At 41.3% G+C, this 26953-nt stretch overlaps 1 protein-coding gene across 9 annotated transcripts in view; it reads right to left on the reverse strand.

Moving 5' to 3' along the window:
* The window catches only part of FMNL2 (formin like 2), a 303487-nt gene that overhangs the window by 79346 nt on the left and 197188 nt on the right, over window positions 1–26953 (reverse strand). For all 9 annotated transcript variants that reach the window (XR_012375624.1, XR_012375625.1, XM_025855902.2 and 6 more), the window contains exons 3-6: window positions 24485–24565; window positions 18993–19069; window positions 10070–10153; window positions 6832–6984 (exon numbers count right to left, since the gene is read on the reverse strand). Coding sequence is in view for 7 of the 9 variants with exons in the window: in XM_025855902.2 (XP_025711687.1) it covers window positions 6832–6984; window positions 10070–10153; window positions 18993–19069; window positions 24485–24565 (395 nt within the window). In the remaining 2 variants the exon portion in view is untranslated. The remainder of the gene's footprint in view (window positions 1–6831; window positions 6985–10069; window positions 10154–18992; window positions 19070–24484; window positions 24566–26953) is intronic.

Genomic DNA, 26953 nt, shown 5'->3' on the forward strand with positions numbered 1-26953 from the left:
GTTGTTTCTGCTTTCAGAATGTGCTGAAAAGTAAAACTGAAAGTCTGTAGTTGCAGATCATTTTTACAGAGTCTGCAAATTTAGAAAGTCTTTATAGATAATTACTGCATTTTCTGGAACCTCAGATCTTCAGGACAAAAGTCTATCAGGTTAAGGAGTTTCTTCAACATCTCTCTTCCCTCAGAAACAATATTCAGGTGTTACCTATAATGGCTGGCTTCTTATTCTTTTTTCTCCCACTCCTTTACTCTTACCCCCTTTTTTTTTTTTTTGCCTTTTTAACCTTACTTTACCTTTATTCTTTACTTTCCTTTTCTCTCTTTCTAAATTCAGTGTTAATAAAAATTTCAGTCAGTATCTGTCATCTTATCTGATGAAGAGAGAACTCAAACTCTGAGAAAAAAATTTTAATATATTTTTCTTTGTAGTTTTCCCCCCTGTAAGTTGGACCTTACGGAAATAGATTAGATTTCTCAATATCGTTCCATATGGAAAGTTAGAATACAAGGAGTTAAGAAGAAGGAACACATGTAGAACAAAATAAAGATTACAACTCTCAATACTGAAGACTATCAAGGATCTGAGTTGATTTTGTCTAACCTGGGGGGCAGAAAAGGGAAGAGAATAGAGAACAGTGATCATTTTAGAAATTATATCCCTAATTTATATAAACCGGACAATGAACAGAACTGAGTTCTCCTTGTTGTGAATCAAAGTAAAAAGTGCTTTAGCTTCCAACTATACAATTCACAGATCTTTTTTATCTCATACTGTAGTGGTTTAAAGTTAAGAGGTTACATGATTTTCTTCCCCCAACAATTAAAATTGAAGGTAAAATGCTACTGTTGAAATAAAATAACTTGAGGGCGCCTGGGTGGCTCAGTTGGTTAAACGACTGCCTTCGGCTCAGGTCATGATCCTGGAGTCCTGGGATCAAGTCCTGCATCGGGCTCCCTGCTCAGCGGGGAGTCTGCTTCTCCCTCTGACCCTCTCCCCTCTCCCCTCTCATGTGCTCTCTCTCTCTCTTTCTCACTCTCAAATAAATAAATAAAATCTTTTAAAAAAAAAGGAAAAAAAAGAACATAAAAGCGCTTCCGAGAGCTCCACTCTTCTAGAATACCGCTTACTTTATAAGCAAACTGCTACAGAGTTAGTGTTCCCATATATCTACAAAAAATCAGGAAAACTGTGAACACAAGCATTTATTGCAATCAAGCCTAATCAAATTATGGGCCAATGGTGCACACACGGAAATCGGTCTGCAGGAACTAGGTAACTCCTTGGAGAGTAAGGTCTTAGCGCAATGCCTCATTGACAAACCGCAGCCAACTAATCACATTCGAGAACCCTTCCAGACTCCAACTTTGCTATTTCTACTAATGATTCTATTTCTCTCCTAATCAATCATATGCAAAATTTTCTCTTTACCACTATGACCACCAAGTCAATTCTGGAACATCTTCTTACTTAGCTTTTGCTCTATGTTTTTCAGGTACCGCCTGCATAGGTCCAAGCAATAGCAATCTTTTCCTCCAATCAACACCCAGTACATTCCCCCCAGACCCCCCAGATCTGAAAAGACCAACCACCTCATGTGACTTCCTATTCCACTGCCTACCAGATAAAAACCAAACTCCAAAATTCAAGGTTCTTTATTATGTGGCCTCTCCCTGGTTCACAAGTATATACTACATGTATTTTAGGTCAGTTCTAAAACATCATAAAAACAAAAATTTGAGAAAAGCTCACTCATAATCTCCCCTTTGGTTAAAAAAAAAAAGTCACTTTTTTTCATTTAATAAGCTCCCCCCCTTCAATGCCTTCCCATCTGCAAATAGGTAATAATGAAATTGTATAAATACAGAACTTTTTGTCTTACTCCTGTCATTTGTTTAGGAAACACTTTTTTCCTATTTCTGTGTTAACTTGTTTTGTAATAGCTAGATTGACCAGCTTTCTAACCAGCACACTGACCAAGGCCTCCACTAGATCCTCTGGCATCTTTGTGTGAAGTAGAAAAAGGCACAAATTCTGAGAAGGATTTGCAAAAGCCCCTCCTGCAGGGTACAACCCCCATAAAGACACGTGGACAGCCTGATATTAAAACAGGCTCTTTCTGAAGGAGAAGAAAATCATCCTGTGCAAGATGACATGGTTTGGAAGTTGGAGTCAGGCTGGCTCACTTCACACCCTACCTCCTATACTCGCTGTTTGATCCCAGGCAAGCTGCTTAACCACTAGAGACCTCGGTTTCTTTTCAGGGATAACAGTCGTCATATCTCATAAAACCACTGTGAGCGGGAAATCACCGAAGGCCCTCAGAACAGTGCCTGGCACACAGTAGACAATCAATGTTTTCCTCCCCAATAAAAACTGTATTAATGTTATCTACATCTCTGTGCCTATTTTTAAGATTTTATTTATTTGACAGAGAGAGAGAGAGAGACAGCGAGAGAGGGAACACAGGCAGGGGGAGTGGGAGAGGGAGAAGCAGGCTTCCCGCGGAGCAGGGAGCCCAACACAGGGCTCGATCCCAGGACCCTGGGATCATGACCTGAGCCGAAGGCAGACACTTAACGACTGAGCCACCCAGGCTCTCCTCTGTGCCTATTTTTAAATTACTTTAAAAAATTAGTCCCACAGGGGGGAAAATGCTTATCAACAAGGATCTAAATTTGAACTCTTCATCTCTTCATGTAAATTCACTAAAGAGAGAGGTGGTCAATAGAATGATGACTATTCAGGAAATGCCATTCCTTTAAGATAATAATCTCAAGAAAAACAATGAAATTTGTTCTGGGGGATCTCAAGAATAAATACTTACAGAAGTTAACATCTTAGAGGAAATGTGGGTGTTGGTCTCCTCACCACACTGGGAAGGGTGAATCGGGTGACCCTCAAGGCCTTTCCAGCTTTGGATGTATATGACCCAATCTCCCCATTTAAATCACCCTCTACCCCATCACAAAGCTTCTGCTCCAGAAAGGACAGGTTCTTCCCTCTTTCCCAAACATGCCTGACCTTTGATGTAAGCTTTTGCTCATCTCATGCTTCTTCACTTTACTTCCACCAGAAGTACTTTCCTCACCCCAAACGTCAACTCTGGCGTCACCCAAAGTCCCATTTAAAATCTGACCCTTTCGGGGCGCCTGGGTGGCTCAGTTGGTTAAGTGACTGCCTTCGGCTCAGGTCATGATCCTGGAGTCCCGGGATCGAGTCCCACATCGGGCTCCCTGCTCAGCGGGGAGTCTGCTTCTCCCTCTGACCCTCTTCCCTCTCATGCTCTCTGTCTCTCATTCTCTTTCTCAAATAAATAAATAAAATCTTTAAAAAAATAAAATAAAATAAAATAAAATCTGACCCTTTCTTCCAGGCTCAGTGCTCCATGGATTTCTTTAAAAACTCAAAACATTCATTTATTGTCTATGTCACTCCTTATTTAAGTCTAATGGCATGAAGTAATCATTCTTAAAAATTAAAAAATTACTTTCTCTTATATCTGAATACAACCTTTGTCTTCAAAAACCCAGCACGTACACATGTGCATTTACAGCATCATTTATTTTAGCTACCTATAGCCATGTTAACAGAAATCTTTACTGAAGGCACACAAGACTCTAAGCTTACAAGACCACACAATTCCGGTCTCTACTGCATCAATATCAACATTGTTACCACTGGCCAAGCTGACAAATTCATGTAATACAGCATTTAATAGCTGATATAACTGAAGGTGAACGTCATGTTCTAAAATTTCTACTAATCCATTTTAAATAGTTAAAAAATAACGTCTGAAAAGAAAGAGGAGAGTGCGTCAACATCACAATTTTCTTTAAAAACGGTGTTTTTCTTTTTCTTTAATCAAGCCCCATTTATAAAGTGTTTTTAAATTTCTTGAAATCTCATTTCCCCTTCCAAGTTTAACTAACACTTTTTGCCAAGTGATAGAGGATAAGATAACTCAACCTACATTATCATCTGGAGATTAAGACAAGGAACTAAAATCTACATTTGAATAAAGACATATTCCCAACAAACAAAGCTACCAGAATAAGCTACAGAACATGAATACCCTTCTATGCTTTCCCAAAAAATTGCAACATGAATACAAGACACCTTACAGGGTCAAATTCTTAAATTGAGGAATCATAATATGATAACAAGAGTGCATCAAAGTTTAAAAGGCAGTGGGCTTCATTCCAGTACAGGGTGATGGAAAGCCATGAGGTTATCATATTATAACATGGGGAGCAGTCGCTATACCCTGCCACCATGCACGACGAGCTCTCGTGGGCGTCATGTTCACCAGTGACTTACGAGATGTTCCAGTTTGAAGCCTCATGATCAGTGTGTAAACTGAAGCTGCTCCAGAGGCAACAAGGAGAGAAGCAGCTCTGGTGGCATTTGAACTGAAGATACTCAGGCAGAGAAACCCATCTGGTGGTGGTGTAAGGAATGAATAGAACAGGAGGAAGAGGAGACAGTAGGATGAGAAAGGACAAAGTAGAGGAGGCGAAGACAATCAGAAAGGAGATGGCAGAATGGAAAAGAAGGACAATGAAATGAAAGCCAAAAAGTGAAGGAAGTGTGGGGAACAGAGAAAGAAAAGGGGAGAGGAGGAGGAAGAGAAAAAAAATGTAAACAATCTTTGGGTCTATGAACAGCAACATGTACCATACACCTGTACTTCTGATTGCTGTTTGTTTGTTTAAGTCACAGATGCTATCAAATGACCAAATACAGAATTAGAATCCAGGTACAAATCCACGAATCACAAGAACTGGAATATCATTGATATACATTGTTTAAAAACAAAAACAAAAGTCTAAGCTTCAGGTCAGTAAGGGGGCATGAAAGTCACTGCCACATTGATTTTCTTCAGTTACTAGAACCCATGAAGGAAGAGTCAAAGGAAACCCAAATGTTCCATTCCTCAGCCCGAAACTGTTCAAACGTGAGACAGAAGAATGGGATGTTGGTTTCTTAGTTGGTCATCTTCTAGCACATCTGCCAACCAAAAAGGTCAGATACTTGCTGAGTTTCTCAGAAGAGCATTTCCATCATGTCTATCTTTACACACTTCGGGTCTATTTTTCCAATTTGAAATGAATTCTAGCGAGTTCTACCTTGAGCCAACAGTCAAGCAAGTCAGGCTAGACACGATCTCCCTGTACTATGCCTTCTAGAGTGCAGGACTACAGTTCTCCTCAAATCGAAGATATTCCCATATTTTATTGACTCTTCCACAATGTGCTCTCAATGAACAGTCTTCGATAATTCAAAATTAGGCCTAACGAATTAGTAATCAGAAAAACGAATCCTTATTGAGGTGGTAGCTGGCCAATAGGTGATACATTCCAGGTAAGAAATGATAAAAAAGCAAATTAAAATGTGCTTTGTAATTAAATTCCTTACATATAATTATATCTATACTAATGGTAAGAATTTCCATTTCACAAAGGTCAGTCATTAAGGGAATTCTTCACACACGACTACCCTTTCTTCAACTTCTAAATCAGCCTTGTCCACATGTAAAGTTGATGCAGTCTAGCTAGTTATAGAGCTCTTGGCCTGTTGCAAATACCACAAGACGGACTGAAACACTGCTCTTCATTATTATTAAACCATTCAAAACCCATTAATATTTTTGGCATTTCCAAACATGGAAAATCTGAATGGTTGATTGGAAGCATCATATTCAAATACCAAACCCTTCGGCAAAACTGAACTTCATTATCAAGATATTAACTTTCTTTGACCAAAACCCAAGTCAAAGGGACAAGAGGTAATTAAAAGACTAATAATATGAAACGTCTGCAAGCCACACTTTCACTGATTTACAACTTGACACATGGACCCTACTACCAATGACCCAATACCTATGGGAATCTTCAACACTGACAGGAACAACATCCACTTGCCAGATCAAGCCTGAAGTAAGTGACATAAATTTTTCTAGTTACGAAGAATAAGCAACAGTGGGGAAGGGGGGATAATTAATAAAATGTTTATTCAACTACTTATGAACTTGCTCTGGATGTCATCTCTATGTTGACAGGCAGGAGTTCTGATTTACCCATCCATGTATCTTAACTCTAAGTACAGTGCCTGGCAAATTATGGAAGCTCAAAAATATTTTTCAGTGAATGAATGACTGTAGGTATGAGTGAATAAACAATCTCAGTGATATTATACCCATTAGTCGTATAGGCGCTCAGCATCCATCCTTCCTTAGCATGGTGGCATTTCAGCCATGAAAGACTAGAGAAGAAGCCTTAGGAGGAAACAAAAGGTTGACAACTGAGCACACTTAACCAAAGGAACACTGCCTAAAAGCATTTAATTAATAAAAATGATGACTAGAGCATTTTGCACCTCTAAGAACACGTCCCACAGAACACACGCCTGAGCTACCACTGGAAGAAGGGAGGGGAGAAGCATATAAAGAGTCAACAAGGAATCCCTGAGATCCTCAAATCTCAAGAGGTGCTGCCTCTACCCAGAAAACAGAGCCAATCACGAAGTCAGCATCTCCCGGTTTCAAAAACTTGTCTATGGAGCCTGCTGCGCTCTATCATTCGGCAGCAGAATTCTCTTTCTGCACCGAATGAAGGGCTGGTGTTTCCCAAAAACTATTTAAAGCTGTAGAGTATTGTCCAAGAGATGATCCCATGAACTGCCGAAGAAACTTCCCATTTGCATCCTTGCAGATGCAAGGGCTGTGTGGAAAGATACAGCACTGCGTAGCCCAGGATCATCAACAGAAGCGAGGCACTCGCGGTCCCAGCGTCGCCTACCCAACGTGCCTCCCTCCTGGTTCCCGGAACTCACCTCAGCGCAGAATGTCTTCCCGAGCGGGACACACTGTTGCCCACGGGGGAGGGCAGGTTGCTCCCTCTGTGCAGATCCTCGATGGACCTACTCCAGGGCTTTGATTTGTCCACCGAGCTCTCCACAGTGCTTTCCACGCTTTCGAAATCAAAACTAAAACAAAAGAGAAATGCCACTGAAGACTTAAAAGTGGACAGTCACACAAATACATGGATGTGCCTAACTGGCTCCTTCCTATGATGCATCCACGCCCGATAATGGGCAGTCCTTGCAAACAAAGAAAACCGAAAAGGCAATGCAAAAAGAATTTCCACGGACTCAGAGTTAGCTTCGAAAATCCAAAATGACAAATACTGGGCAAGGCAAAAGAAGAGTTGAAAAAATAAATAGTACTGTATTATTTGTATTTTACCACAAGGCTTACTAACTTACCAATGGCTAACACTGCTATGGTGAAAGGGGAAGGACAGGTCTTACAGCTGTCTTCATTTTGCTTTAACAAGTCAATATGTAGGCTTCTACTAATTTATTCCTACCCATCAATTTTCACTGAGCATTTTCTCCTAGTGTGTTGGCAAGTGTACTTTTCCAACCATATGTGATACATTACTTGCAAAGTTATGGATTTGCTTTGATTTTGGAATCTCTTCCCAATGTGGTGCTCTTTAAAGCAGGACTGGTGTTTCTCTGACATTTTTTGAGGTTATTACTCATGTTGACCATGTTAGAATAAATGGTAAGTTAAGTTGCTCATTCTTGTATAATTTTAGGAACAAAATTTTTAAACAGCCAGGCCTTTGTGTTTTGTGCATTTTCCCCTCCCAAAGACAGGAGCTCTGCCTTCTCAAAAAATTATATATGTGTGTATATATACTTATAATAAGAAATATTTGTGTATATATATATATGTATGTATATATGTGTGTGTGTGTGTGTGTGTGTGTGTATATATATTTTATCAATTGTTTCTACCTCTAGTTCCACCCAGCAACACCTGATCAGACAGAGAATAAACAGAAGGCAGCTATAATTAATACCAGATGGAAAATCTGGGCAGCCATCTCAGAAAAGACAGTAACAATACATATTGGCAATAACAAGAATGATTCTTTATAAGGGTACCATCGCCAAAATAAAATATTTTGTTAGAACCGTCATCTGTAAACTAGGCGATGCTGTCCCTCTACTAAATACTAATCCAGGCGGCAGCCACTGAGGATTGTCAGTGAATGCATCTGGCAATTTTGTCACGCCTTTGGATGCAGGAAGCAGAGCTGAATAGGAAAGAGGTGGGATTGAGTAATCAAATCCTTAAACACTAAAAATAGAAGCCTACAACTGATACTGGAAAAGGTAAGCCAAGGGGGCACCCCAAGATCACCCATGTCATCAACATTCTCGCCAAGTCACTCTGTAGTTCCCCACGCCGTTCTGCTGCCCCACAGGCTTATGCTCCTCTCAGGTCGCCCACCTCATGGAGCAGAAGAAGGAAATGCACACGTTGGTGAAGCATCCTGTTTTAGGAAAGGAGCATGAGCCAGTTGGTGCACATTACCAGGGCTAGGACAGTAAGAAATTTTTCAGCCCATTAGTCTCAAGAAAGAACATAAATTATGTCTCTATATATAATTTGCTAAATTAAACAACACAAAACCAAAACTAATAAGCAGAGAATATAAAAGTAATGCCAAAAAAAAAAAAAGTAGAGAAGGAAACCAAAGCTCTGAGTTCTGATCTGCTGGGTTTGATCTTACACTGTACCTAGAATTCCCTAATGGTAGCACTGCCCTTTCCCATTGGTCTGAGGTGAGGGTACGTCTGGGAAAACTGGGTGCATAAGCTCTACTGTGATGTAGGTAAAAGGTTAATTACAGCCAACATGTAATACATAGCATGCCATCCTTTTCCATTACAAATGAAGTCTCTTAGCTCTTCCTTAATTCCATAACTTTTCCTCCAGATTTTAAACTATGCAGCAGGGTAATATTATCGTGTTTTGGCATATAATATTAAGTGTAAGAGAGGTTAGCAGTTTTTGACACAATGGACACAGATAAGAAACAACTTTGGAAGAATATGCTATAAAAATTAGGATCGTATTTCAGAGGACAATTTCTTAGAAAGATAAGAACTTGCCTATCGGTGTTTCTTACTCTACTCTGTATCATATACAGGAGATCTCAAACCTGAAACTGAACAAGTCAGTTTCAGTTTATACTGTAATTTTTGCATCCACTAAAAAGGAGTAATTACAGCTTCCTCCTCATGAATTCTCAAGGAAGTGCTAAGGATTATAACATCTGGTTAAGTCTTAGAACTTCTTTGGAGTGATGCAATATGAAAAATAAGTTACTGCTTTTAAAAGAAGCATTGAGGGAGAAAAAACACCACCTGGGCCCAAATGTCTTCCGGTCAAATTAAAAATACAGTATTACTTCCTCAGTGTGAGTGTGTGTGTGTGTATGTGTGTGTGTGTGTGTGTGTGTGTGTGTGTGTGTGTGTGTGTGTGTGTGTGTGTGAGACAGAGAGAGAGACAGAGAGACAGAGACAATCTGTGGATACCGCAATATTCTTTGACTAAAGAAGGAAATTTCTGTTGTAAATCATTCCAGAAACCTAGCAAATGGGAAAATTTTATGAATTAACAAAAAACAAGGCTAAGTAAATTGATTTTCTTTCCTGCTCTGCTGCAATTTTTCCCCTTCACCTTATGAAGGGGAAGTCAAAACAATACAAATACATATAAAGTAGAAAAAGGAAAGCCTCTTGTTTACTCTTTCTTCCAATCCCACTTGATTTGGTTTATCTGCAATCATTTTCTCTGCATTTACTAGCACATACAAATATACACATACATATAATTTTTTTAACAAAAAAGTTATTTTCTGTGTCTTGTTTTATTCACTCAAAAATACAGCATACACCTCTTTCAATGACTGCCAGGGTATTCTACCATATGGATATATGTAACCTGAGCACTATAAAGAAAGCACTTTTTAAAATAAGGACTCTACTCTAAGGGTGATTTTTACTCCCCTGTTTTATTTCTGCCTTAAAAACATTTCTAATAATGATTATGTGATTTGCTTTTAGTTACTTGAGTAGAAACAAGCCTCCTTAAACCTTACCACATCTGCTTCTGGGTTTCTCCCCTCAGTGCAGTATATAATTTTGCCACTCTCTTCCATCTTCTATGACCACATGAAATTCAAAAGCCAACAAGCCCAGTTTTACTTACGTGACCGCGTACTGCGCAAACGATAGATATTCCACTAGAACATCAAGACCTCTGTTTTCTTCGTTCAGAAACTCTCTGACCCATCTGTTAAAAAATAAACACATTACAGAGGTTCATCACACACTCTGCCATGAGAGAGCCCACTGAATACTGTTACTGTTCTGACAGAAACATTCACCAAAAGGAGCAATGGAGGAAGGCCCAGACTCCATCACACCTAGTAGGAACTTTTCCATAGAGCAACTAAGAAAACCACAGCATTTTAGGGCACCTGGGTGATGTAGTCGGTTAAGCGTCTGATCTTGGTTTCAGCTCAGGTGATGATCTCAGGGTCCTGGGATGGAGCCCCGGGACAGGCTCTGCACTCAGCGGGGGAGTCTGCTCCAAGACTCTCTCTCCCTCTGCTCCCTCCAACCCCCCACACACTCTCTCCCTAAAATAAATACATCTTTCAAAAAAAACCACCACAGAATTTCAACGTGCAAGAAGAGGGGGCAAAAGGTATACATGCGCTTCCCTTGCATTTTACTACTTAGGAGACTTAAGATAACATGTAAGAAGTATTCTAAAAAAGGAACTTGCTCAATGTACATTTTCCACCACAACTGCAGCCTGTTAAAGGAGCCAAGACTGCACAGGGAATGCGACAGGCACGGGACGTGACGACACGCGCAGTGAAATCCAGGCATGATTCCAAATCCATATTCAACTCCTTCTTGGCACACTAAGCCATAGAAAACACTCAACTAGCCAATGAGAAACCAGTGTTTAGGGGCTCCTGGAAATTCAACAGGGATAATGCTTTGCTTAATTTTTTCCATGAATGTTAAAACCTCTTAAAAACTTGCAGGCACCACATAACATTGGCAAAGCCAAGACATGACATATCATGTTTTCTTTTTTTTTTTTTAATTCACTTTAAATAGTATCACCTTGCCTTTGAATGGTGGGTATGAATGCAGTTCACTGAGAATTTTTATTGGTTTTCATTTGTACTTCATAATAACTCCTAAAGATGAAGCAGAGTGGTTAAACCAAACCTTCAGGTATTGAAGATAAACACCTGTTAGCCCCCATTACAGATTTCCTCCAGGGCATTCCTCTTCAAAGAATGTATGATACCTGATTAAACCTTCTCTAGGTTTGAAAACTTCAATAAATAGTAAGTCAAAAGGTCTGCTACCATCACAGAAATGGAATTTGAGGTACATCCACCAAATGCATTCCAAAACTGGTTGCTTTCCTCCATAAGCACCAAGAAAAAAAAAAAAATTAGGCTGATAGCTACTGTGGAAGCCAGTTTTGTAAACTATTAGAACAACACAATCAAATTTTAACTTTAAGGCTGAGCAACCCCTCAAAATCTTTGTCTTGAAGAAGAAAATCTGGTGGACTCAGGATGCCTGTTTTAAAATTCTTTTGGGGGCTCTTTCTCCTTTGTTTTTGTTTGTTCGTTTGTTTTACCCTCAAGCTCATTCTTTCTTGTAGTTCTATCATCTCCATGATGCAAACTCAGGCTTGCAGATAATCCCAGGGACAGCCAACCAGGAAAAGCAGACAGCTTATCTCTTTATTTTCCCCCACGTGCCTCAGGCATGCTATCACAAAATGTAGGCACCCAACACAGCCACAGGGAAGCAAATAAACTTTAATTTAAAAGAGACCTAGAGTGGCAAGTGAAAGAACCACCTGTCGGGCCTCGCAAGAGCTGGTCACTGGTCCCACTGAAACTTCCCTTCCAGACCACCACATACACCAGCTCCCGGCATCTGTCCAGGGATACTTTCAGCTGATTAATTTTAATTATTCTCCCTATACCACTAGATCTCAGGAGGCATGGGAGATTTTTAAGTGCTAATAACTAGAAGCCTTGAAAGAGTAAAATTAATGAATCAATGAATGAATCAATGAATTTTCTTTTTATAACTGGTAGGAGACTAAAGAAAGGCTGGCACTCACTATGAAAATGCATGGACTAGCTGCTCGTGTAACTCAAGCCTCTTACGCCTTCTCTAAGGCTTCTCCGTGGGTCTGGCCTGTGGGCTCTGGCCGCACCACTGAAAGTGGCCCTCAGTGGCAGATGTGCAGCAGGCCTCCCCGGGGCTGGGCACGGAGGTATTCATTTTAGAATGCAAAGACACCCTCCGCTCCAGAGTCTTCAGAGCCGTCTCAGTTCTACGTTTTCTATCCCAGTGGCTCATAAAAACACTCCTGTAGGAGCTGAGAACCACCACCATTGGAATGCCTTCCGGGTTGACTTCCCAGACACACAGCCTCTAAACAGTAGAAATGTCCGGGACACCCCGTGGACCTGCCATTTAACCACCAGCGCCTCCAACTCAGGGAGTTTAACCACAAAGTAGATAAGGAGGCAAATGACTCACAAATAAGAAAATCAAAAAAAAAAAAAAAAAAAAAAAGGAAGGGGGGCGCAGGAAGTACCAAGTACATCTAGAGGCACAATTCTCTTGACTCAAAATGCTAATGTGCATATATTTTGATTCAGGGATAAAGACTATCATTAGCTTCTCTTTCTTCAGCTCAGCGCCCTCATAGGCTCTTCCACCCTCACTTGCTGCCTTTGAGCGTTAAGTGCCTTAAACACAACTTTCAAAGGGGCAGGAACAAGCCACACGGTCCCTAACAAGACGGCTGGAGTGTGACATGTCCTGCCTCTGAGAAGTCTGATTTCACACAGCTAACCCTCTTTTTCTAAGCCCCGAGATGCTCCCTGGGTCTTTGATCTGGCCCAGACACCCCTAGGTGATTTAGGAAAGAGTAAGATAAAAACCCACCATGGTTGACCACTTTATCCTCTCTGTCAAATGATACCAGGTTAGCATAGTCATTGCAGCAAAAAGTCTATGGGTTTACAGGGAAAACAAGGCCTTCCCCCCCCCACCCCATCCCCTCAATTCCTGTCCCTGCCACACTTGGCATATTGTGTGTGGGAGAGAACAGAGGTGAGAGTCAACTTCCGGGGAAAGGAAACCAATATAGACAGAAAATGGGTGAAGATGAAAAAAGGGCAACTTTCAAAGCTATATCTTTAAAGGCATTAAAAAAATGGATGTCCCATTATGCAGATTTATGCAGGTGATCATGCAATGACATATCATAAATTTAGGGTTCCTCTAGTAAATTATTTCCATTTTTCACTTCTGTGCATGCTACACACACTTTTTTACATATTGCCAATACGCACACCGTTTCAAATTGGATGATGATAGGTTTTGGGAACTAGAATTATTTCTGATTCCAACAGCATGCATCACTTACTGAGTACCCCACAGATTCAGAGTAATTACCATATGTTGTAAATTTGAATTAGGCAAATTCCAAATCAGCTGCTCAGGAGCTGGAAGAAACCATGATAATGAAAAATAGCTCTGGAAAAAAAACTCTTATTCGAGGAAGGGATCTAAGTGCAGACGCAAAAGGCACTGTTCTATTGTAGACAGGTCAAAGCTGTTTCAGAGCTGCTGGTTTCTCTCCCCCCCCGCCGGCCCCCCCACCCACCCACCGCCAATTTTAGAATCTCACTGTTCTGATCTAGAAAATGAAGTCTCAAGGGACCTTTCTGGCTCCAAATTTCTAAGATCAAACAAAGCAGAGCCAAGATCACAAGATAAAGGAACAAGGGGTGAACTCCCTTTCTCCGTCTCCTTAGAGAGGTGCTTCTAACACAGGGTGGAAACCGCAGTTGCTGAAAAATCATGAAAAGAAAATCTCAAGAAGCAAGAGAAAGAAGGTAAGCATCCCCCAGATTCAGCATCAACTACCAAATCTATTCTGCAAGACAGCATCACAAGATGGTTCTCAGTGCAGCTCACACATCAGCAGGGGGCCCTGAGACCCTCTGAGGGGTTTGTGAAGCTACGATTTTCATAAAATATTAAGATTGTGGCTTTTCACGGTGCTGGCACCTGCACAGATAGTACAAAAGGAATGGTGGATAAAACTGCAGCTGACGAAAACTACACCTCTTTACTGTGTTCTCACCCCAAGCACTTGGAAGGCAAACAAAAAGTCAGCTTCACTTGAAACCGTCCTTAATGAAGCAATGAAAATTATGGATTTTTATTAACGCCTGTCCCTTGAGTTTACATCTTTTAAAATTTTCTATGTGACAAAATGGAAAGCCCAAATACAGCACTTCTGCTGCCTACCCTAGTACCACAGTTGTCTCCAGGAAAAGCACCTGTGCAGTTGTTTGAGTCACAGACTGAACGAGTTTTTTTTTTTTTTTTGGTTTGTGTGTTTTTTGTTTTTTTACATATGAAATGGAAAATGACTAACAACTGTGGTTATTCTGTTTGGGTGTTTGGCAGACATTTTCTCAAAAGTGAATGAAGTGAGCCTGTCGTTTCAAGGAAAACAACTGACAGTATTTGTCGTCCATGATAAAATTTGAGGTTTCAACCAAAAAAAATGAAAATTTTGGAACACTTGTTTTGACCACCACAAGTCTGACAACTTCCCAATATTTAAAGTATATTCAGATGAGACTGGTAATTAATAATGAATGCAACTGTTTTTGTATCGTAGAATAAAATGTCTCAGTTTTTGAAAGATCAGAATAATTCAGTGAAACAGTATTTTCCAAATGACCAATTCATGATGTTACCCAAAATTACGCCTGGGTAGAAAGACCTATTCAATTTTCAAAACAGCACAGTGAGTTTTAGTTTAACAAAGTACAAAAGCTCACTGATGGCGTTTCAGATTCTACACTGCAAGTAACTCCAAGAAATTACCACTCCTTGAAGGATGGTGTACTATCAAAGAAGAATATCCACAACAATCTGAAAAGGTTACTTAAAAACTACTTTTTTCAAGTGATGTATGTATGTAAGGCCAGGCTTTCTCCATATACATCTTCACACACATACACAACATATTACAACAAATCAAATGCAGACAAAGAAATCAGAATCCATCTGCCTTCCATTAACCAGACATTAAAGAGATCTGTAAAAATGCCCCCCTTGTCACTAATTTTTCCTTCTTGCTTTGGAAAATATTTTTCACAAAATATGTTGTCTGTGCTATATTTATTATTTTATATTTATGTATTTACATTATTTACTTTAAAATAAATACTAAAATTTATTGAATAAGGAAAGTTAACATTTATCAGTTTAAATTTCCAATATGGTAAATATCAAGAGGAAAAAACCCACATAAACAAAAGCATATTAAGGGTTCAAAATAATTTGAGAGTAAAGGAGTCCTGGAATCAAAAAAATTTAGTAACTTCCAGTTTAGATAACATCTGAACAATCTCAGTGCTTCTCAGTTATGTGGACTGGAGCGAGATAATTAATAGGTGACTTAAGTTTCCTCATCTATAAAACAGGGGCTCAGAGGCAAAGGCCAATAATAAAAAGATTTTTGTAAGAAATAACACACTGAACATGTTTAATAAATGATAAAATTGTAATCTTGAGGATTTCTAAGAATCAACATCTAAAAATGAATTAATCATAGGGAAACTTGATACACACATACCCCAAACATGTTGTACACCTGTTAAAACCAGCCTTACTCTTCTGTCTCTTACTTTTTGGCCTGGCGCAGCCAGCACCAGGTCACCGAGATACCGGGAAACGCAGGAGGGAAGACAGACCTTCACTGAGAGTTTCCGGGATCCTTCCCCTTTGTACAAACCTTGTCCCTGCCAACTGGCACATTCCTCCCACAACCTCAGGCCCATTCTCTCAGCTCCAATGAGATAAAGTGAAATGAACATCTTTCAGAACTTCTGTGTTCTCGCATTCAGGATGAAAAGCGATTTTCTATCATAATGGAGAGTTTTATTAAAATAAAGTACCTGGAAGGAGAGATAAACTATACCTCAGTGCCACGGAATAAAGCCCATAAACCTATCCAGCTCAGCACCATCACCACCCCTTGAATCTTATCACCCTGACATACAAAATGTCATGACACTGGCCCACTCACACTGCACAGCCAATGTGTTCTCACAGTGCGTGGCTCCTTTCAACGTATTTCAAGTCATTTCAAGGGCTTGGATTAGTCCTAATCTAATCCTTCTCTTTTAGTATAGTTCCTAAGAGTAAGTGAGTAAGATTTTTTCTAGTCCAATTCTTATTTCAATTTGGCTCAAAGAAAATTCATTTTCTTTCTCAGAAGACTGCTCCATTTACAGAGTTTTAGGCTTATATCAATACTCAGAACAAACTCTTTGCTTGACAAAGCTGTAGCTTGGAATGTTATCTCAGCAAAGCCCCAGACTTTAAACTTAAAACACGAGCGTGTGCCAATAATAACTTCTTCAGGACAAGTGGATATTTAAATGTAATTCTTCCTCTTAATTTCTGGGAATCACAATCTCTTAGGTGTCAGGGTCATTTCAGACAGAGAAAGTAACAATCTCTGTATGGAATTCCTTAGAGATACATACTATTGAATTATTATTATTTTCAACAAGCCTAACAACAATAAATTATATTTTGAGTAACTACTATGTATTAGGCCCTATATTAGGTCTTTTATAAATTATCTCATTTAACCTTGCAACATTCCTATTGGCAAATATTATTATCCTCATTTTATAGATGAGAAGTTAACTTAGGTCACATGGTAAATAAATACAAAGACTTTATGTACTTTAAGTAATTTATTTAATAACTAATCAAGGGCATGGCAAAAATCTGAACCACAACCTCTCTTTCCATAAGATAAATGGGGATCCAATTACCATTCTATTATGGTACCTCAACAAAGTACAATAAAATCTATGAATCCCTTAGATAGCCCACTGCATTCCAAGATTTCCTCACTGTAGTAATTGATTATTTTCACACTACTGAGTAATTCAGAAGATTTCCCAATCAAACAAGGTCAAGCGTGTTAGTTTCCATCAGAGTTAGAGTCCAGCACAGGCTTGCTTGGGTTTTCAGGACAGTCGAAACAGGTCAAAACCCTGGTGTGTGGTTTCCTTCCATATAAGGCCATGCTGATAAATGGTTGCATACAACCAGACAATGCACCTCCATGAATGTTTCTGCTGCTAAAGCCAAAGCTTTCAGAAAGTCTCACACGTAGGTGGTAGACACAGGGAAACTGCAGATGCTAAAGATCAAAGAAATGTGAGAATCGTTCAACACCTGTATTTCGGATGCCTATAGCATCCGAAACAGCACACCACTCCGATTGCTTACAGATTTGCACTGGCTCCCGCCCAAACAGGGCTCTTCTATTCGGCCAACTCTGTATTGGAAATGACTGTCTTGCTTTGGTATTTGATGGTCAATTTCATGTTATTTCAGCAATGCTTGAAGAAATTCTCCTCGACAATTTGTAGAAACCCTGGCTGCAGCTCATTCCACCGTCGTCAGTAAGAAGAAGTGCCAACAGCACAGGTTTGGGCCTTACCAAATGGAATCTCGTTCCTGATCCCCAAATATTGGAAAGTATTTGAATTTCCCAAGCTTGGATGCCCAACTGTATTAAATCACCACCACTTTCACCCCCAAAAGACAAGCCTCATTGCTTTGATCCCAGAGCCCTGATTACCTTACTTCCTTTCCAGGAAAGAACTGCCAGATTTAACTACATAAGAAAAAGAACACAGCATTTTGAACCCCAGCACCTGGGCTGTACAGCCATGGACTTTGCAGGAGTCACTCACCTTCTCTGGTCCTGAATGCTTTTCATCTGTAAAATGAGGAACTGGGGAATCCTTAATTTCTCTTCCAGTTCTAAAACCATGTTCTAAAATCATGATTCTACGATCTACTGTTTGACAGCCCATTTTCTCAAAGTGATTATCAACTACAGAAATCAGTTATTTTCCAAAAACTTCATTCTCAAGGGGATATTATGTGCAAAGTTATCCTTTAGGAAATGAACATTCTCACCCAAGCTTCATCACCTATCAATAAGCCTTGCATATCCACAATTTAAAAAAGCTTATTCTGAGAAAACTGTGCAAATTAACCATTTTATTGGCTTATACCTAACACAGTCTAAAGTGGAAGTAAACTATTATTTATGTAGTATATTTATTTTACAGAATAATCTTTAAAACTATACTGTAACATACATACAAAACTTAATTTCCAATAGACCTGCAAAGAGTGTCACAGGAGAAAGTTCTGAAGGATCTAAAATCTACAGTCTTCCACCTGTTAAATTCAAAGAAAGTGCAGAGAGGCTAAATCACTTGCTGGATGTTCAATAGGTACTTTAGGGAGAATTAAAGCTATAAAATAGGAGATCTGGTATCCTTCTGCCATGGAGATAAACCATGTTATTCTAAGGTACTGTACAATTATGCCCTTCTAGGAGTAAGGGAGAATGTAATAAAGTTGTACTTGCTAGAGGCAAGCCGCATGAAAAACTCTTAGAAATGCTTAGCGTTGAGATCCCCCAAACTTTACTTTCTGGTGTGGATTTACACTCCCGGTCCTAAAACTTTGGGGATGCAGGACAAAGAGACTCAGAACAACTAAGTGCAATGAGGGGTGTAAGAGGACATCACTCCCGCTTCTCTTCCCTTCTGGAACTGAAGGAAGGACAATGAAGCTGCTTCAACTAACGAGCTCGGAGAACTCCAGTGACGGCTAAGAGATCCTCCAGTATCTCAGAGTTCATTACTTGTTGGGAGTTCCTGATGTGCCAGGAATGGTTACGCACCCAAGAGACCAAGCACTATCACTGCATCCAAGCAAAGAATTTTAGGATTGTTATAAATAGCCCAAATCAAAAACTGTTCTGCTTCTACTGATAATTGTACAGTGAGCAATTCAAGTACCAACAAATGTTCCACCCATCTAAACCTCAGTCTCTTAACTTTTAATGATCAGCAAGGAAGCTTAATTCTTTGGATATGATTCAGTCACTTTGTAAAGTGTCCAAAAGCCTTAAAGCTAAAATGTTAAATAGGCACACTTACCCAATATGGTTGGTTCTTAAAGAAATTTCCAGTTCTCTTAGCACTTGTGTGGATTCCTGAACACGCCGTCTGAATTTCTAGAATTCAAGAACACATATTCTCACAAAACGTATTTTATCAACTTCTATAAGTGCCATTTGTAATGTTTACCCCAGTATGAAAATATCTCTGCTTTTAAAGTGGGCTTCTCTCTCAGTGAAATAAGCCAATCAGAGAAAGACCATTATCCTATGATCTCGCGGATATGTGGAATTTAAGAAACAAAACAGAGGATCATAGGGGAAGAGAGGAAAAAATAAAACAAGACGGAATCAGAGAGGGAGACAAACCATAAGAGACTCTTAATCATAGGAAACAAACTGAGGGCTGCTGGAGGGGAAGGGGATGGAGGAATGGGGTACCTGGTGCTGGACATTAAGGAGGGCATATGATATAATGAGCACTGGGAGTTACAGAAGACTGATGAATCACTGAACTCTACCTCTGAAACCAACAATACATTATAAGTTAATTAACTGAATTTAAATTTAAAATGTTAAAATAAATAAAGTGGCCTTCTCTCACCTTTCTTTTTGCAAAGGACACAAATTGTTCTTACGAAAATCAGCTTCTAAGAAAGGACTGGGAAAAATTTATTTCATGTACTAGGTGTCTTTGAGTAAGTAGACTATTTCTCCCTGCCCTACAACAATATTCACCAATATGCCTAAGCATTGGGGTCCCTAAGACTCCCCCGGTCCCAGTTTCAATGATTTGCTAAGACTTCCTCCTAGGACTTGGCATACAGTTGTTGTTATGGCTAAGATTTATTACAGCAAAAATACACAAGGCACAATCAACAAAGGGAAAGGTGCACGGGGTGAAGTCCGGAAGAAACCAGATACAAGCTTGCAATAGTCTCCTTTCTTAGAAGCTGATTTTCATGATAAGAACAATTTGTGTCCTTTGCAAGAGGAATCACAAACGATAGTATCTGTGAAATGCTTTCCACCAGGGAAGCTCATTAGAGACTCAGTGCCCTGGGTTTTTACTGGGGACTGGTCATTTTGGCATTCTCTGCCTAGCACATACCAGAAGTCCAGACTCCCCGCAAGCAAAAAGGCATTCAGCACACACCAAACTGTTGGCACAGTGCATCATTCTTCTCAGGGAAAGGTATGAACTCTCCTGAAATGCAAGTTCTCAGTTGCCAACGAAGAGCCACCCTGGCAAGCTGGCCTTTCTAAGGTAGCCATCTCAGGACTGCTATGTTAATTATTTTCTGCAGAACCATGTTAACATTTCCCAAAAATAAGCATTCAGAGTTACCTCTGCCCATGAGCCCTTATTTGGAAGGTCCCTCCTACTTTCAGAATGCCCTTCCTCATTCCCTGGCCCATCAAAATCCCACCAATCCTTCCAGAACTCCCTCAGGGCTTTCTTTCTTCAACGAATCCCCCTCTGGCAGTAAATGTATGCTTCTCTAACCTCTCAACTCTAAATGACCCCCACGTATCACTGGGTCATGATGCACATCGGTTCTCAGGAACACCATTTCTTCCAGAAACATTTATTTATAGTAACAAGTTTTAGGCCACTCTGGAAGTGGGACGTTTGATGGGCCATGCCTTCTAAGAAGAGTTCTACGCTCTCTGTGCTACAAAATCAAACCACCTGCATTTTACACGGTTTCCAAGAAAAGGCCGTGAGAATTCCAGCTCAGGATATTAGGGACCCTTCTCCTCTGCTGCCACAATTGCAGTGGAAATGGAGTCATCCAGGTCCAAAGGTGAAGGCACCCAAGGAAAGGAAGGAATGGAGGAAGGCGGGGAAGGCAGGATGTGGGGTGTGGAGAGCCAGGCAGGCCCTGGTGTCCCAGTGAAGACTGGAACCCCGCTCAGCATGGGCGGCCTCCTGTCATCCTCCCCTCCCCCCACCCCCTGCAAACTGCCCCTTACCAAGGCCCCAGGGAAGCCAACAGAGTCCCACAGTTTCCCCCTGGTTGCCATTCTTAAGGAACTCCAAAGACTTTCTCGGTTGTTAGAATCCAGGCAGCCAGATATGTGAAATTAAAGCATCCCCAATGCAAGGAAAAAAGAGCCACTACCCTCTTTTGTCAAGAAAGGAGGGGGGTGGGGGGATGGGTTAGCCTGGTGATGGGTATTAAGGAGGGCACGTTCTGCATGGAGCACTGGGTGTTATACGCAAACAATGAATCATGGAGCACTACATCAAAAACTAATGATGTAATGTATGGTGATTAACATAATAATAAAAAATAAATTAAAAAAAAAGAAGAAGAAAAGAAAGGCCTAAGAAATGACAGAAGAGTCGTGTATCCTTTGGAGGGACGTCCGAGCCCAGTGTCTCCCAAAGAGCTTTCCAGCAATGAGCACTGCTGATGAGGCAGAGTCTGGCCACACAACTGCTCCCGGGAGGCCGTTCCCATGTCGGAGTCACAGGTCTCGGACTTGCCTGCCACTGTGACCTTTAGAAAGCAGTTCAGTGTTCCCAGCTACGCCTCATACACAGTTCTGACTGGTTCCCAGTGGCCTTCGAGGGTCCTTAGGGGAAGGTCATCACGAGCCACAAAAGCACCCAGCATAGCACTGAAGGACGCAACACGGTACAGAGGAAGGATCTGCTGAAGGACTAAGAGGCATATATCAAAACGGGGGACCTCGATCAAAACACTAGGTGATACCAAGAATGACACCAGGAGCAGAGAACATTTCTTGGGAGCCACTACACTTTTGCAGCTGCGAGATAACAGATAAAACCACACTGACTCTGCCCCTGTCTGATGTTCTCTCGGGAACTGTGCAATCTCCAGCAGGACTCGGAGCTATAAAGAAGCCTTGGCATCCACCTCGCTAACACATAAACAATGACTGCTAATGCTCTGCACTTCGGCAACGTATTCAGCATGCTTCGAAACCCTGCAAAGACAAACCACGTGCCTGTGGGGAGCCGCGACAAGGAGCGGGTACCATCAGCGAGCCGTGTGCACCATCCTCCGTCCCGTAAAAGGCAGGATCCACGCAATAGGTTTCATTTCACAACCGCACTGCCTGCAGAGAACCCCCCTCCTTTCTTCACGGTCTGTATGTAGCCTTTTTCCTGGGCACATCCCCCCAGATCAGAGACTAGCACCACCTGGTATGCAATGAGGAGACTGCTTTGAAGAGTCCTGCTCACAGAGATATCTAATTTAGGCTCTTCCATGCCTGCCCTCCAGGGGTTCAGATCTCAAACTATTCAGAAGAAAATCTAAATCGAATAAGCTTATATTCTTTTTAGACGACAACAAATTAAATATCATCTATTCGATGTGTACAAAAGATAAATGAGTGAAAAGTATTCGAGGACTCCAGACACAGTGAAGGGAAGATGACTCAGCCTAGACCGGATCTGAAATCTTCCCTCTTCCCTGCCGCGGTATAACTGAGAATCTGAAACTCATTCTAATTGCAAGCGCTGCCTTACTCCAAGCAAAATTTCCTTTCTCTAGGCTTCAGTCGAACAGATCATTTCCTATTTTCCTATTGCCAGCTCCGGACAGAAATCTTACTACAGCAGAGGTGGTTGCTCCAACATCTTTTTTTTTTTTTTTTCTTTTTGACGGAACAACTGACTTCAAAAACAAGGCAGGGACCGAACAAGGCCACTCAGAGGAACACACGCAGTCTGGGGCTGAGAGTTCACAAGGGAAGGTCAGCCCAAACAGATATCCTTGTCTTCTCCTCTGCTGCCATAATTGCGGTGGATATTTATTAAGTTATTTGCAATGGAGCAAAACTAAGCAGCTTATTTGTTTTACATCCTTTGCTTCACTGAGGAATAACTGTTCCAGAAGAGAACCGGAACTGTGCCAGGAGAAAGCCTCCTGTTCCGTCCAAGCATCTCCTCCTTACCGCACGTGGGGAAGGCCTCTGAGAAGCCTTCTCGGGGAGTTCTCTTACTCTCTCCTTTCTCCTAAGAGTCTGATGAATAGGGAGAGAACTGTGTGTGGAGGAACGCTCAGTCTGTGCACAAACACCGGCACTTCGACCGCACTCTGCTGCAGACGAGTGCACCCAAGGCTGGGATCCAAGCGGTCCAGCCCGAGGGTTTCAAGTTGGGGGGATTTCTGAAAATATTTCTCAAGTAGAATCTTGCTGCTCCTTTAAAAAGAAACAGCCCCCAAAACCTCCTGGTTTGTTCTGAGTTGTGTTTGGGCCGGGGCGGGTCTTCATTTAACCCTCTGTAACCTGATGAAATTGAAGGCTGCCCTAACCTTGGAGAAGGAGACAAGAAAGAGGTAAGAATTGGGCAGCTGTCTCATTTAAGGGGCTGGACAGAAGCTCTTTAAAGAAAAGAAACACGTGTGAGCCATATTTGTGAGGGGGCTATCATGATACTTCGACAGGTACATTCTTAGAAGAGGCTGCACCACAGTCAGGTCACACGTGTGAGGCCGACGGCCAAGTCGACAGCACACTGTCACCATCATTCCAGATGGTGTTTCTTCTGCCCGTCTCGTGTTAGGCCCAGGAGAAAAGGCCAAGAAACTTCCAAAAGGAAGGAATAGCTGTTCTCATTTGCTTGCTTTTTTTTTTTTGGATAGGGGGCAGTGAGACGGGGGTGGGGGGCACAGAGGAATATTTAGAGTAGAAGTAGAAGATAAAGATTTTTTTAAAAAATTTACAAGAGCCCTGGAGACAGTGGGGAAACTAGGAAAAGTGCATCTTTCTTCTCTCATGAGTCACACCCTGAAACAACAGGATGAATTCAGCTCCAGTTATTTTTGCTGCAGCCTTGAAAGCAGAAGTTGTGGAAGGTCAACCCCAAAACAAGTGCTCTCTGGTGAAGGGCGCCCGTCCCCATCCTGAGCAAGGACAGCCTGGAGCTGAGACATCCCAGGACCGATCCCAGCCCGCAGGGCTGTGCCAGGCTACATGCTTTACCCCAAGGCATCGGTTTAAACCAATTGTGTGGCTGCACAAAGCACAGCTTGTTTGCAAAAGGAGAGAGTCAGTTGAGAATGGAATCAACTATTCTCTCCTTACCTTCTTGGGGCCAGGGGCAGGGTGAGGCCGGGGCGGGTGCGGGGGGGGGCGCTGCTAAGAGCATCAACACAGGATGTGAGTGCACAGCTGGGATGACAAAGCCCCAGTGATTTTTCAAGGCCTCTGGAAACGCACCAAGGCATGAAAGACAAGTATTCCCTTTGCTAAGGCTGCTTTTTCCAGGGGCCTGAACACCTCTGGGCTGGACTCACTGCCCTGTGTAACTGGAAATGGCAGTGACTCACTAACCATCAGAGGTACGTGACGCCCGTCTTGGGAAAACACTTTCAAACACATCCTTACACGAGAAGGATGGCTTTCTTCTTTGTTTTCTCATGGTGTCTGTCTCCCAAGACTGGTTTCCTGGAGGTTCCAGCAGAGGCTATAGTGCAGAGGAAGGAAGGTCCCCTCCAGTGCGCACTCAGGAGGAAGTGACAACAAAGAGTGAAAACAAATCCATCTTACCTTCCTGGTTACAGCTGGATCCAGATAGCCTTTGAGCTTTTGAATGTATGTATGGGGAGGATTCTTCACCTGGAATCGTTCCTGCAGGAAGCACAAAAGTAAAACGCATGAAAGCTATGAAGGCACGAGCGTTGGCCACACCTGACCCAGGGCTGACATGCTTCCACAGCAGGAGTGTGGCCCTGCAGATAATCTTTATGTATCTGCAGGGCTTGTGAATGGTTTTGAATCTTTATAGTGAATGTTATTATCCTTGCTTTGCAGAGGAGAAAAGCGAAGCTCCGAGAAATTCACTACTTCCCTAAGACACAGCTAGTCAGTGGTGCAAATGGATCTGAGCCTGCGTCTGCCCTACTCTGTGGTCTGTCCCACCATATCTGTGGGGCTCCGCGGCCCTCACTCCAGAACAATGCTCTACCCAACCCGCATCCACGGCCCCCTTCAGCAGGTCTTCAGTCCCCTGCATACTCTTTGGGTTGTCTTCAATGTGGGCAAATCCTTTTCTTTTGAATATTCTTCTTCAAAACTACTGAAGCCTTGACTCAACTGGAAAAAAACCATTTGTTTCAAAAATGAGTAATGAGTCTAGGCGTGTGCCTATCTGTATGAGTGCAGGTATGTGATCATTAATGGGTCCTGAGGCTGTTCCCAGTTAGAGGACCCAGAAGTATTTTTAGCAAAGGCACAGTAACTGAAATAAGCATATTAAGACAAAATACACAACCCAGGGTGGTATTTGAATGTAAACCTGGGATGGGACCTGACAATCCGCATCACTAACAAGTCTTATGCTGAGGCTGTGCATGGAGGCACCACACTTTGAGAAACTCATGCCCATGTGTATCAGGTTTTATAGACTATAATGTCCAAAGCAGCATAATAAGCAGTAGTAAAAAACTGGGTAAAACCCAAATGCCCGCAAACCATAAAATGGATAAGTGCTCATACTATGTTCATACAATGGTATACGCTATATTCTAATGAAAATGAACAAGATACACTGCATGCTTCTATGTGGATGGATCTTATAAACCTGATGTTAAGCCAAATAGAATGTGATTTCCTTTCTATGGATTCACAAGACAGGCAAATTAAACTTTAATGGTAGGGACACATACATAAGCCATTTTATTTATTGACACATACCTATATATCTAGGGAGTGGGGGTAAAGAGGATTATCATTAAAACAACAGAGGACTGAAGTGGGGGAAGGGAAATGCCCAGTGATCCCAAGAGGCCGCAAGGTTCTATTTCTTCATCCACAAGGTGGTTACCCAGGCCCTGGCTTTATCCTACTCATTATGTTTTTCTTAGGTTTCACAACTGTTTCTGGACCTATGCTACATTTGACACACACATACAAGTTTAAATGAATCCGCTCTAAAAGGAAAAAACTAAGATTTGTCATGAAATCAAAACCATTCTTATCAGGGTCTCTTCTATGCTTTTCTAGTAATTCTTTTGAACCTGATTATTGCTTATGCCACAAGGGAGTCTTTGAGTATTTCACAATATTGATAACTGGTCAGCATGTTTAAGTACGTGTTTATCCTCTACAAACTTGTATTTCTCCAACACAGGGAACCACAGCATCTTCCTGGTCCACTCAGGTCTTGCTTGCTTACAAATTTAGAAAGGCCAAAAGATCATCTATTATCAAAAAGATCAGCTTATTAGTGAAAACATACGCTTTGTTGTTTAAAATGCTTTAACATAGAAGGGACTTATAGTGAGACGCCTGTCTGTATTTCCCCTTTACTTAAAAATGATGAGGAATTTCATAGTTTATAAACCAAATCTCAACAGAGCTGTTAACAAAAGAGATCAGCCTATTATTTTTAATTTTTTTAAAAATTTTATGTATTTGAGAGGAGAGAGAGAGAGCATGAACAGGGAAGAGGGAGAGGAAGAAGCAGGGTTCCCACTGAGCAGGGAGCCTGACTCGTAGAGATCCCAGGACCCTGGGATCATGACCTGAGCCGAAGGCAGACATTTAACTGACTGAGACACCCATATGCCCTAGCATATTATTTCTATTTATTCCTCCAAATTTTGCAAGCAATTTCTAAATAACAATTCACAGATATTTGACATTTCTAATGCTACCAAATGGTCTATGTATAAAGCCCCCGCCCACTTTTATTTTAAATCACCATCACTTCAGGATCCAACTGCCACAGGACTTTAGCAATAGCCCAGCTGAAGACTAAAATAATCTCAAAAAACTCCAAAAAATGAACTGATAAGCTACCTAGAAGCCAGTTATTATTTCCAACCTTGCGTATGACAATAGCTATTAGACTATCAAGAAAACTTACACTTTTTAAAAACACAATCCAATTTTCCATATTTAAAATTCCTATGACCAGGGACAACCCAAACCGTGCTCCCTTCCACTACAGCCAACACCTCCTACCTCATAAAGGTCCCTAAAAATGAAACTCAGTGAATTTTAACTCTGGCTAAT

The sequence above is a fragment of the Callorhinus ursinus genome, unplaced genomic scaffold (assembly GCF_003265705.2).
Source record: "Callorhinus ursinus isolate GAN/ISIS: 27379988/994484 unplaced genomic scaffold, GSC_fseal_2.0 scaffold2, whole genome shotgun sequence".
NCBI lineage: Eukaryota > Metazoa > Chordata > Mammalia > Carnivora > Otariidae > Callorhinus > Callorhinus ursinus.